Source organism: Zea mays, chromosome 2 (genome assembly GCF_902167145.1).
Source record: "Zea mays cultivar B73 chromosome 2, Zm-B73-REFERENCE-NAM-5.0, whole genome shotgun sequence".
In the NCBI taxonomy this organism is placed as follows: domain Eukaryota; kingdom Viridiplantae; phylum Streptophyta; class Magnoliopsida; order Poales; family Poaceae; genus Zea; species Zea mays.
In genome coordinates this window covers 195,279,025-195,291,663 of record NC_050097.1, presented here as the reverse complement: position 1 = coordinate 195,291,663, position 12,639 = coordinate 195,279,025, and the positions used below count along the sequence as shown (strand labels likewise).

Here is a 12,639-nt window from a genome sequence, read left to right as displayed (position 1 = left end):
TTCTTGAGGAGGCGATGAAGGTAGACCCTGTTGATGGCGTGACAAGCAGTGTTAACGGCTTCCGTCCAAAAGCACTCGGGGGTCTTGAACTCTCCTAGCATCGTCCTCGCCATATCGATGAGCGTCCTGTTCTTCCTCTCTACCACACCATTTTGCTGTGGTGTGTAGGGAGCGGAGAACTCGTGCTTGATCCCTTCCTCTTCAAGGAACTCCTCCACTTGAGGGTTCTTGAATTCGGATCCGTTGTCGCTCCTTATCTTCTTCACTTTGAGCTCAAACTCATTTTGAGCTCTCCTGAGGAAGCGTTTGAGGGTCCCTTGGGTTTCGGACTTTTCCTGCAAAAAGAACACCCAAGTGAAGCGGGAAAAGTCATCAACAATAACTAAACCATACTTACTTCCTCCTATGCTCAGATAGGCGACAGGTCCGAAGAGGTCCATGTGCAGCAGCTCCAGGGGTCTTGAAGTGGTCATCACGTTCTTGCCGTGATGCGCTCCTCCCACTTGTTTACCTGCTTGACAAGCTGCACAAGGTCTATCTTTTTCGAAATGCACGTTAGTCAAACCTATCACGTGTTCTCCCTTTAGAAGCTTGTGAAGGTTCTTCATCCCCACATGTGCTAAGCGACGATGCCACAGCCAGCCCATGCTAGTCTTAGCTATTAAGCATGCATCTAGACCGACCTCTTCTTTTGCAAAATCAACTAAATAAAGTTTGCCGTCTAATACACCCTTAAAAGCTAGTGAACCATCACTTCTTCTAAAGACAGACACATCTACATTTGTAAATAGACAGTTATATCCCATGTTGCATAATTGACTCACAGATAGCAGATTATATCCAAGAGACTCAACTAAAAACACATTAGATATGGAGTGCTCATTAGAAATTGCAATTTTACCTAAACCTTTTACCTTGCCTTGATTCCCATCACCGAATATAATTGAATCTTGGGAATCTTTATTCTTGACGTAGGAGGTGAACATCTTCTTCTCCCCCGTCATATGGTTTGTGCATCCGCTGTCGATAATCCAGCTTGAACCCCCGGATGCATAAACCTGCAAGGCAAATTTAGGCTTGGGTCTTAGGTACCCAACTCATGTTGGGTCCTACAAGGTTAGCACATATATTCTTAGGGACCCAAATGCAAGTTTTATCTCCCTTGCATCTTGCCCCTAACTTCCTAGCAATTACCTTCTTGCCCTTTCTACAAATAGCAAAGGGAGCATTGCAAGTATAATAAATGGTAGAAGGTTCATTTGCTACTTTCCTAGGAGCATGAATAACATTCTTTTTAGGAACAACATTTTTCCTAGTAACATTTCTATCATATACATAAGAAGAACTAGGAGCAAGCATGGCATGAGAATCATAAACATATGAGTCAAAAGCATCATAACTTCTATTTGCATTTCTAGTATGTCTTCTATCATGATACAAAAAAGCATGGTTCTTTTTAGTGCTACTAGCCATAGGAGCCTTCCCTTTCTCCTTGGCGGAGATAGGAGCCTTATAGCTTGTCAAGTTCTTGACTTCTCTCTTGAAGCCAAGCCCATCCTTAATTGAGGGGTGTCTACCAACCGTGTAGGCATCCCTAGCAAATTTTAGTTTATCAAAATTACTCTTGCTAGTCTTAAGTTGAGCATTAAGACTAGCTAATTCATCATTCAATTTTGAAATAGAAACTAAGTGTTCGCTACAAGCATTAATATCAATATCCTTACACCTAGTGCAAACTTCAACATATTCAACACAAGAGTTGGATTTATTTGCTTCTACTAGTTTAGCATTTAAATCATCGTTTATGCTCTTTAAGTTAGAAATAGAATCATGGCATGATGACACTTCACAAGCAAGCATTTCATTCCTCTTAATTTCTAATGCAAGGGATTTTTGAGCCTCTACAAACTTATCATGTTCTTCATACAACAAATCCTCTTGCTTTTCTAAAAGTATATTCTTTTCATTCAAGGCATCAATTAATTCATTAATTTTGTCTATCTTAGATCTATCTAAGCCCTTGAATAAACATGAATAATCTACTTCATCCTCACTAGATTCATCATCACTAGAAGAATCATAAGTATTAGCATTACGAGTGATTACCTTCTTTTCCCTTGCCATGAGGCAAGTGTGATGCTCGTTGGGGAAGAGAGCCGATTTGTTGAAGGCAGTGGCGGCGAGTCCCTCATTGTCGGAGTCGGAGGAGGAGCAATCCGAATCCCACTCCTTGCCGAGATGCGCCTCGCCCTTGGCCTTCTTGTAATTCTTCTTCTTTTCCCTCTTGTTTCCCTGTTCCTGGTCACTGTTGTTATCGGGGCAGTTAGCGATAAAATGACCAATCTTACCGCACTTGAAGCATGAGCGCTTCCCCTTTGTCTTGTTCTTGCTTGGCTGCCCCTTGTGACCCTTCAGCACCGTCTTGAATCTTTTGATGATAAGAGCCATCTCTTCATCATTGAGCCCGGCCGCCTCAACTTGCGCCACCTTGCTAGGTAGCGACTCCTTGCTCCTTGTTGCCTTTAGAGCAATGGGTTGAGACTCGTGGAGTGGACCGTTCAATGCGTCGTCGACGTATCTTGCTTCCTTGATCATCATCCGCCCGCTCACGAATTTTCCAAGTACTTCTTCGGGCGTCATCATCGTGTACCTGGGATTCTCACGAATATTGTTCACGAGATGAGGATCAAGAACGGTAAATGACCTGAGCATTAGGCGGACGACGTCGTGATCCGTCCAACGCGTGCTTCCGTAGCTCCTTATCTTGTTGATAAGGGTCTTGAGCCAGTTGTAAGTTTGAGTTGGCTCTTCTCCCCTTATCATGGCGAATCGTCCAAGCTCGCCCTCCACCAACTCCATCTTGGTGAGCATGGTGATGTCGTTCCCCTCGTGAGAGATCTTGAGGGTGTCCCATATCTGCTTGGCATTGTCCAAGCCGCTCACTTTATTGTATTCTTCCCTGCACAAAGATGCTAAGAGAACAGTAGTAGCTTGTGCATTTTTATGAATTTGTTCATTGATAAACATAGGGCTATCCGAGCTATCAAATTTCATTCCATTCTCTACAATCTCCCATATGCTTGGATGGAGAGAGAATAAATGACTACGCATTTTGTGACTCCAAAATCCGTAGTCCTCCCCATCAAAGTGTGGAGGTTTACCAAGAGGAATGGAAAGCAAATGCGAATTCGAACTATGTGGAATACGAGAATAATCAAATGAAAAGTTCGAATTGACCGTCTTCCTGTAGTGGTCGTCGTCCTTTTGGGAAGAAGAGGATTCGTCGCTGTCGTAGTAGACGATCTCCTTGATGCGCCTTGTCTTCTTCTTCTTCCCATCTTTGCGCCTGTGGCCCGAGCCCGAGTCGTTGGACTTGTCATCCCTTGGCTCGTTGACGAAGGACTCCTTCTCCTTGTCGTTGATCACAATTCCCTTCCCCTTAGGATCCATCTCTTCGGGCGGTTAGTCCCTTTCTTGAAGAGAACGGCTCCGATACCAATTGAGAGCACCTAGAGGGGGGGGGTGAATAGGTGATCCTGTAAAACTTCAAAACTTAAGCCACAAAAACTTGTTAAGTGTTAGCACAATTATGGCCAAGTGGCTAGAGAGGAGTCAAAACACAATAACCACAAGAAATCAATCACAGAGATGACACGGTGGTTATCCCGTGGTTCGGCCAAGTACAAAACTTGCCTACTCCACGTTGTGGCGTCCCAACAGACGAGAGTTGCACTCAACTCCTCTCAAGTGATCCAATGATCAACTTGAATACCACGGTGTTCTTGCTTTTCTTTTCTCAATCCCTTTTGCGAGGAATCTCCACAACTTGGAGCCTCTCGCCCTTACAAAAGATGTTCACAGAGAATCACAGAGCAAGGGAGGGAATGAGCAACGCACACAAGACTTCAAAAGATCAGAGCAACACGCACACAAGCAGCAATAAGAGCTCGCAACACAACTCAAAGAGTACACAACTCCACAAGAGCTCTATATGCTATCACAATGAATCGAATGCGCTAGATCAATGTCTTGGTGCTTAGAAAGGTTGTAGGAATGCTTGGTCTCCTCCTCCATGCGCCTAGGGGTCCCTTTTATAGCCCCAAGGCAGCTAGGAGCCGTTGAGAACACAACTGGAAGGCTATCCTTGCCTTCTGTCGTCGGGCGCACCGGACAGTCCGGTGCACACCGGACACTGTCCGGTGCCCGATTTGTTTCCATACAAAGCTCATCAGACCGTTGCTTTCTGATGCAGATCTGCGCACAGTTGGCGCACCGGACATGTCCGGTGCACACCGGACAGTCCGGTGTACCTTTCCGACCGTTGGCTCGGCCACGTGTCGCGCGCCGATCGCGCGGCCGACCGTTGGCCCGGCCGACCGTTGGCTCACCGGACAGTCCGGTGCACACCGGACAGTCCGGTGAATTTTAGCCGAAGTCGCCGGAGAAAAACCCGAGAGCGGCTGGTTTGCTCCACGCTGGTCTGGCGCACCGGACACTGTCCGGTGCCCCAGCCCGAAACAGCCTTTGGCTGCACACAACCACTCTCCACTTCCTTTCTTTTCTTCTTCTTTCTGTTTCTTACACTTAGATAAATATATTAGTACACAAAACCAATGTACTAAGACTTAGAAACATACCTTTGTTGAAGATTTGCACTTTGTTCATCCATGGGCATTGATTTACATTTAAGTACTTGTGTTGGCACTTAATCACCAAAATACTTAGAAATGGCCCAAGGGCACATTTCCCTTTCAAATACAAGAGCAGCAAAGCTCCTCCTTGGAAGCTAAAAGTGAATAAAAAAAATATGTTTTTACTATTTTAGTCACTTTCAGCTCTTATTGTTTAGATCTTTAAACATTAGTATGTATATATATATATATATATATATATATATATATATATATATATATATGTATATGTATATATAACTAGCCAGTCATGCACCACTGCAGCTTGCCTGCCAGCCCACCCCCTCATGCGTCCATTGCTTACATGCGCGTAGTTTGTTTCCAATTGCATGCGCGAGAAATTAAGAAGTGTATCAGTGAACTGCTGCATACATGAAAATAAAAAATCTGATTTGAATGCTTTATTTCTTCCATAGATATAGGATCTCAATAACAATCATACAACTAGACTCGTCAGAAACATTTTATGAAATATACTGCTACTAACTATGCTACACATTGTAGATATTTATGCAATACGGTACGTACGTAAAAAATCAGTTTCCTGCTGCATGTGCACCAATTTAGGATTACAATAATGTGTGTTGACATGCATAGAAACAAAAAATCTAATTTTAATACTTTATTTTGTCCATAAAAATAGGATCTCTACAACAGTAATGCAGTTAGGCTCGTTGGAACCAGTTTATGACGAATACTGATACTAATTATGCTACACTATGTAGATATTTATGCAGTGTGGTACACCAAGTAAAATATATGTGTTCGTGCTGTATACGCACAAATTTAGCATAATAAGAATGTGAGTTGAAAGAAATAGATTGACATATATGGAAACAAAAAAAAAATCTAATTTAGATACTTTATTTCGTCCATAAAAGTAGGATCTTGACAATAGCCATGCAGGTAGGATCATTGGAACCGATTTATGATATATATTGACACTAATTATGCTACACAATATATGTATTTATGCACTGCGGTACAACACAAAAAAAATCTGTTTCCCACTGTACGCAGACAAATTTAGGATGACCAAAATATGCGTTAAAAGGAAATAGATTGACATGCATGGAAACAAAAAAATCTGATTTAAATGCTTAATTTTCTCCATAAATATAGGATCTCTCGAACAGCCATGCATCTAGGCTCGTTAGAACCAGTGTATGATATATGCTGAGACTAATTATTCTACACGTCGAAGATATTTATGCAATGCGGTACGCTGTGTACAAAGTCTGTTTACTATTGCATATGCACAAATTTAGGATGACAAGAATGTGAGTTGAAAGGAAATGGATTGACATGCATGAAAACAAAAATCTGATTTTCAATGTTTTATTTCGTACATAAATATAGGATCTCTCTAATAGACATGCAGTTAGGCTCGCTAGAACCGGTTTATGATATATAATGATACTAATTATGCTATATATCGAAGGTATTTATGTATTGCGGTACACTATGCAAAAATCAACAAACGTTTACATAAAATGTGAATAGAAATATCATAAAAACATATTGACGTTGGCATAAATATGTATACAAAATAGCATAAAAACAGGTCTGTCGATCCGTCACCGCTCGCCGCCTAGGGAAGTCCGTCGTCGTCGCTTGCGCCTAGGGAAGGCCGATGTCGTCGCGGGAGGGGGACCGCAGCGGGAGCCACTCCGCGGCGCGCGCCTCCGGGATTCACCGTCGTGTGCGCTCCTCCAAAATCCACCGTCGCTACTACCGACGCCTACCGCGCCTCGCACAACCACCGTCACCATCGGGCCTAGGCTGCGCCGCCGCCACTCGTCTGGTTCGGGAGCACCGTCGGTGCTTGCCCACCTGCCATAGGAGCGTCGCCGCCGGTCGCCCCTCGGCACTCTACAGCCGCTAGCCCCCGGGATCGCCGCCGCTCACACGCCCGAGAAAACTGCCGCCACCGCCGCTCGTCCAGTTCGGGAGCATCGTCGGTGCTTGCCCATCCGCCATAGGAGCGTCGCTGCCAGTCGCCGGCCTCGGCGTGCCACAGCCGCTAGCCCCTGGGATCGCCGCCACTCCCACGTCTGAGGAAACCGCCGCCGCTGCTCGCTCGCCCGAGGGAACCGTCACCCCGCTAAAATCTAATCCCTGGCGGCCTGGGGGTCTTTTATAGTCGTCTGCACCTGGTGCGGCTGAACTAGATGGCACCGTTGGGTAGGGCTTACTCTAGTTATTGGAAGACTAAGGCTCCAAATATACAAACTATATATATATACACTCTATTTATCATTTAGGGTGATAGATCAACGGTCCATCAGCTGGACCAACATGGTACGCCCCACTTGCCTGTATGACCGTGCCCTCCCCGCGTGCGGCTCTTAGCCACGCGTTGGCTCCATAGGCGCGTATCTATTAAGTCATTTTCCTTTTGTTGTATATATTCCAGCATACATTAAGTCATTCTTTTACGTATCTCAGACATTCCTTGTTATTGGTTTAGTCATTCTAGACAATATTAAGTCATTCTAGCATCCAGATAACATTAAGTCATTTCAGAGTCCAAACAAAGTCATTTAGGCATTCAGACAACGTTAAGTCATTCCAATGAACATTAAGTCATTCTAGTAAATATTAAGTCATTTTCAGAAAACATTATGTTATTATTATTTTTTAACATTTTCTTGTTTTTCTCATGCATTTCTTATGTTATTGGTTCAGTCATTCCAAATAAAATTTAAGTCATTCTAGCCTACATTAAGTTACTTTAGACGAGCTGGCTCGGCTCGACTCTTGCACAAGGATGGCTCGATCGGTTGGCTGGGCGGCGGGGGGGGGGGGGGGAGGTGAGTCGTTTGGCTGGGCGAGAGTGGGGGAAGGCTAGCTCGGCCCGGGGCGGGCAGGTGGACATGCAAGTTGGTTCAGGTGATGGACCATTGGGCCGTTCATCACTCTAGGTGTTGAATAGATATGCCTTATATATATACTAGCATTTAATTTAATATACTACATAGGATTAAAAAGTGATCTATAATATTATAAATTGGAATGGTAATATCTCATATGATTTTATATGGTATAACAGTTTTGGATATTTTGACAAGATATAATGTAAAACATTGTTTTATACTATAGACGATAGTGAAGTTTGAAATAGAGAGCGAAATATAGAGTGAGATAAATAGTCTATTGAAGATAGCCTAATATATTGAGGATAGCGTAATCACGTATAAATTGGACTGTGTTCCATTACGCTTTCCCAAAAGAGGCATTCAAAGCGAGGAGTCTCTTCCTCAACTCCTTGTCGGACGAGCCATTGATAATTTTACTATTATTATTTATGAGCTTTGCTAATATGTCATCAAACTCATAAATTATAGGTATAGATGGTCGTATCAGTCATATGCATAGGATAACATAACCATAGAGAGCCAAAACTGAGAGTTGCAAAATAGCAAATTTCTCGTCGCTTGATCGGCCTCTCCTCTTCCACGCGGACGCAATAGCAATTAGCGAAAGCACCCAAACGACAAGGAAACTGAACTAGCGGCCCACGAAACTCCGGCGCCCACTTTGCCACCCAGGAACGCTAGCCACCCCATCCAACCACCCGCCCGCCCGCCCATGGATATCGCCGGAGACCGGCGCCGATAGCGATACGCAAAGGAGTATGTTATTTGACCTTATTTATAGCTATGCCCGAGGCGTGTGGCTCGGCGGAGGTGGGGAGCAGGGAGGAGAAGGGGAGGTGGGTGGGGTGCGATGTCGGTGCGAATCAAGGCGGTAGTAGACCGGTTCGTGAAGGAGCTGCAGGAGGCGCTGGACACGAACATCCAGGATCGCATCATGAAGGAGCGCGAGATGCAGAGTTACATTGAAGAGTGCGAGCGCGAGGTCGCCGAGCAAGAGGTCGCATGGAAGGCCGAACTCTCCCGCCGCGAGGTAATCACCGTAGGTCCGCAGTTGTTTTTTCACTCCCCCGTCTTGGAGTTGAAACAATCAGTGCGCGTTGCTCCTGCTTGCGTGCTGTACTTGCCGTTGATGAGTTGGCCGATGTTGCCCATTGTCGACACATTTTCATTTCTGCAATCGATGCGTGTAGTCCGCTATAGACACACCACCCTTGAAGTGATGTAGTTTGGGCTGAGTTTAAGATTCATTAGCAATTACAAGTTCACAACAGTATGTTTTTTGCGCTGCTTTCGTGGTCTACTAGGTTTCAGTCACACCGTCTAAGTTTTTTTCCTTTCAATAATTGATCCTTTCATATAGATTGTGTTATGATAGCTCTCACATAGTTGATGAACAAGTGTTATGTCAAATTTTTCTGAGTCTATGATGGTCTGGCCAGCAATCAAGCAATCCAGATCTTGACTCATGTTGTGTTATGTACAAGTGCTCATATGTTGGGGTGTAATTGAATCAATAACTCTCATTACATGGATGGCTTAATTTGAAGTGATGATATGGGAATGGCTTAGTTGTTCAAAGTTCAAACTACAACAAGGTATTTTATAGAGGAAGTGCTTAGTCACTTGGTACTGGATGCCCTGTAGTATTGAAGGGGGAACTGTAAGGTTGGTTGACTAATTAGGAGCAAAATTAGTTGAAGCTTGTGTCAGTTCAGTTTTCTTGAAATGTATCGGAGGCTTAGAGCGAGCTGTATGCATTTGAGCAGGATCTTCCTGATGGATGAAAGTCAAGCGTGTCTCCAATCATTGCCATTAACTTCATTAGGGCTGGTTCGTTTCAACACTAATCCATGTAGATTGGATGACATTGAGTCGATTTAAATCCATAGCGAGTCAAAATCCATCCCAATCTATTCAATAAACTCCAATCTACATGGAATTGGAATAACCGAACAAGGAGGGACCTGAAACATGACTTATTTCAATTCTGTCCTGTGCAGGCTGAGTGAAGATGTGAGTATTTGGTTGAATACACCGGCTTGATTAGAATCAGCAAACATGTTACAATATATAGCCACAGACATACCCAATTTATAGAAATAGTATCTGGGTAATCGGGCAAGGAACCACATGATTGATATCCTAGGATGGGTTTCTAACTTTCTATAACTACTAATAGCCTACTAAGAGTAGTTGTCTAACACCCCCCCACCCCCGCAGTAGGAACGTCGGCTGGCCGGACATTCATACTGGACCGAAACTCAACAAAGACTGTAGAGGGAAGACCCTTGGTGAAAATATCGGCGAACTGGGAGGATGTTGGGACATGTAGTACACGAACAGCGCCGGTGGCCACACACTCACGAACGAAGTGAAGGTCAATCTCGATATGTTTGGTGCGTTGATGTTGCACTGGATTAGTCGAGAGATAGACGACACTCACATTGTCACAGTAAACAAGGGTAGCCTGCTGCAAGGGTTGTCCCAGTTCTTGAAGGAGCTGTCGTAGCCAGGAAGCCTCTGCCACACCATTAGCAATGGCACGTGTAATACTCAATTTGTAAAAGATCATATATAAAAGGGAAAAGCTATCTCCTTTAGGTATATGTGTACTTTGTATCTACTTATCATCACATGTGAATAGCATATTTAAAGACAAGTAACTAATAAAAAGTTGTACCACTAAACTATGCATCATGCTGAGTTTTATTTTATGTGCATTTTGTGGCAATACAAAAATAAAGTAAAGATAAATATGTTAATACCTAGATGAGAAGTTAAGATTTAAAGGAAACCCTAGAATTGGAAAAAAAGAGAAGAAAACACTATACAAATAGTGTAAAATAAAAATTAAAAATGAACTAAAATCTAGTTTATGTGGTCATGTAAATATAGAAAAAATTACCCTGAGTTTGAACTTCCCACAAAAATAGATTCAAATTCGAAATCTAAATTTGAAAAGGGAGAAAACAGAAAAGAAAAGAAAAAAAAAGATAAAACCATACCTGGGCTCGCTGCACCAATTCCGGCCCATTTGGCCTTGCATCCTTGCGGCCCGGGGTGTATGGACGGTGCCGACAAGTGGGCCCTGCCCGTCAGCCTCCCACGCGCTTGCGCGTATCTCTGTTACACTCGCCGACTCGTGGGCCCTCTACGCCAGATTCGCCTCCGTCCTAACTGAATGGCGCGGGTCTCGCGCGGGTGGCGCCGGGGATATCGGCGGCACTGCTTGGACCGGTATGAGCCGCAGTGCTTATATGCCGTCATGCTCCACCTATTCGGGCCATTAGAAGTTTGCCACCTCTGACCCAGCTCCCTGCGCGTCGTATTTCCCATCGTCGCTGCGGGCGTGCGGAAGAGCTGAGAGCTGCCGCCACCGTGGATTCGCGGCCTTGTCCTCTGCTTGGCCTCGGGTAGCGGTCGTGGATCTTCGCTGTGGAACGTTGGTGCGTGTGGTCCACTTGGGAGACCCGATTGGCGACCACATTTCAACGAATTGCTTGTCGTCGTGCAAGCTCCGCCGCGGGTCCGCCGCGGTGCGTGGGCAACCACTTCTCCGTCCCGAACCACGGTAATAACTCCTCTAGTTGTTTCGCTCTCATCTCGGCCGCGAGTATAACTCCTCGAATTCGTCTAGGAGGGCGCGGGGGGTGAGGTTCTCCGGGCGCCGGTGGGCGCCGCCGCCGCGAGCGCTCTGTTCGGTCGATTAGCCGGCTGGGGGTAGGAGAAAGACCGCTTGCCGTCGATCGTCAAGCCAACGGCTGCGATTAGAACCTGTATACCGATTCGGGTTTGGGGGTTGTGGGCCGTTCGATTCCGATCGATCGTACGTGAGTGGGATTAGGTTATTTAAATCTGGAACGTCCAAGTTAGATCGAAAGGCTTAGATTGCGTACCGGTTCGCAGGGTAGTGGATTTAATCAGGGCGCTCCATAGTCGATCGGACGGTGCAGATCAACCGATAGCGCTTCGCTGTGCTTTTTACATAAGAACCCTCGGGGTTCTGAACAATAGAACCCGCCGTCCGTTGTGGGGGTTCTCTGAGTCTTGGAAACACTTACACCGAGACCCCTGAGTTTTCTGGAATTTGAGGCCCAATCCAGAGAACTTTGAAAATCAGAAATTAATATCAGAAATCAATTTTTAGTGCATAAATAAATGTTAAAACTTGTTTAATTCATAGTAAATGCATATGAACTCCAAATTGGACCATTCCAGTTCCTATAATTTTGTAATATTATTATCTATCAAATAGTACCACTGTTTTTACATGAAGTGCACATTAAAATTTATTTCTCACTTAACCCTATATTAAATGCATAAAACCTCCAGAAATTCATAACTTAAAACCTATAATTCCAAATTTAATGGTTCCAGTTCCTATGATCTTATTTTAATGACTAATTTATTACTGTGTATTTTATTTATATGTTTGGTGTAATGTTAATTTATGCTATGCTATGTATGTATTGTGTTGATGCGAGTAGACGAGCAAGCCACTGTGGAACCTGAGGTTCAACAAGTTGAAGTAGCTGAGCAGGAGCTCGTGCCAGGCAAGTTATGCCCTTGATCACTTCTTTTACCTATTCATGTTCTTATTAATCATAATGATCTGCATAGGTTAATTTTGATGGGACCCAATAGGATACCCTAGATTTTGACTATCTTTATACCTTGTTTCACCCCTGGTTTTACTACTAAAGTTTTGGGTAGTTCTTGCCATTGCTTTATGTGGATTTGGGTATAGAGATATTCATCACTCATTGTTATACTTGTTATTATCTGTTCATTATTCTATGTTCATGATAAGATCATTATGTTAATGGGAACATGGAGAACCACCCGGGAAAACAGTGCTACCACAAGGGTTTAATGGGACGCCCTTGGCTAATTAACTAGGAAAGCTAGTGGAGGGCTACCTTACCCGAAAGGGGCAAGGGCAGTAGGGGAGTGGTCAGTGTAGGGAGGTCCTTGGGTTGATTTTGCTGCGATGGCGGTCAGACAAGAACCCTGCACTGGAGCTTCCTATAGACTGTAGCGGGTAGTCTGAAGCTAGTGGAACTTTGTAA

At 44.3% G+C, this 12,639-nt stretch overlaps 1 protein-coding gene across 2 annotated transcripts in view; it reads left to right on the top strand.

Annotated features, from left to right (window-relative positions):
- The first annotated feature begins 8,321 nt into the window (after positions 1-8,321).
- LOC103647542 (uncharacterized) overlaps positions 8,322-12,639 on the top strand; it is a 32,120-nt gene continuing 27,802 nt past the window's right edge. Inside the window, exons 1-2 of one of the 2 annotated variants that reach the window (XR_002750034.1) lie at positions 8,487-8,600; positions 12,058-12,105. Coding sequence is in view for 1 of the 2 variants with exons in the window: in XM_008672061.4 (XP_008670283.1) it covers positions 8,421-8,600 (180 nt within the window). In the remaining variant the exon portion in view is untranslated. Of the gene's footprint in view, positions 8,601-12,057; positions 12,106-12,639 lie in introns of those variants that run through there. The other variant, XM_008672061.4, reaches the window with a different exon arrangement.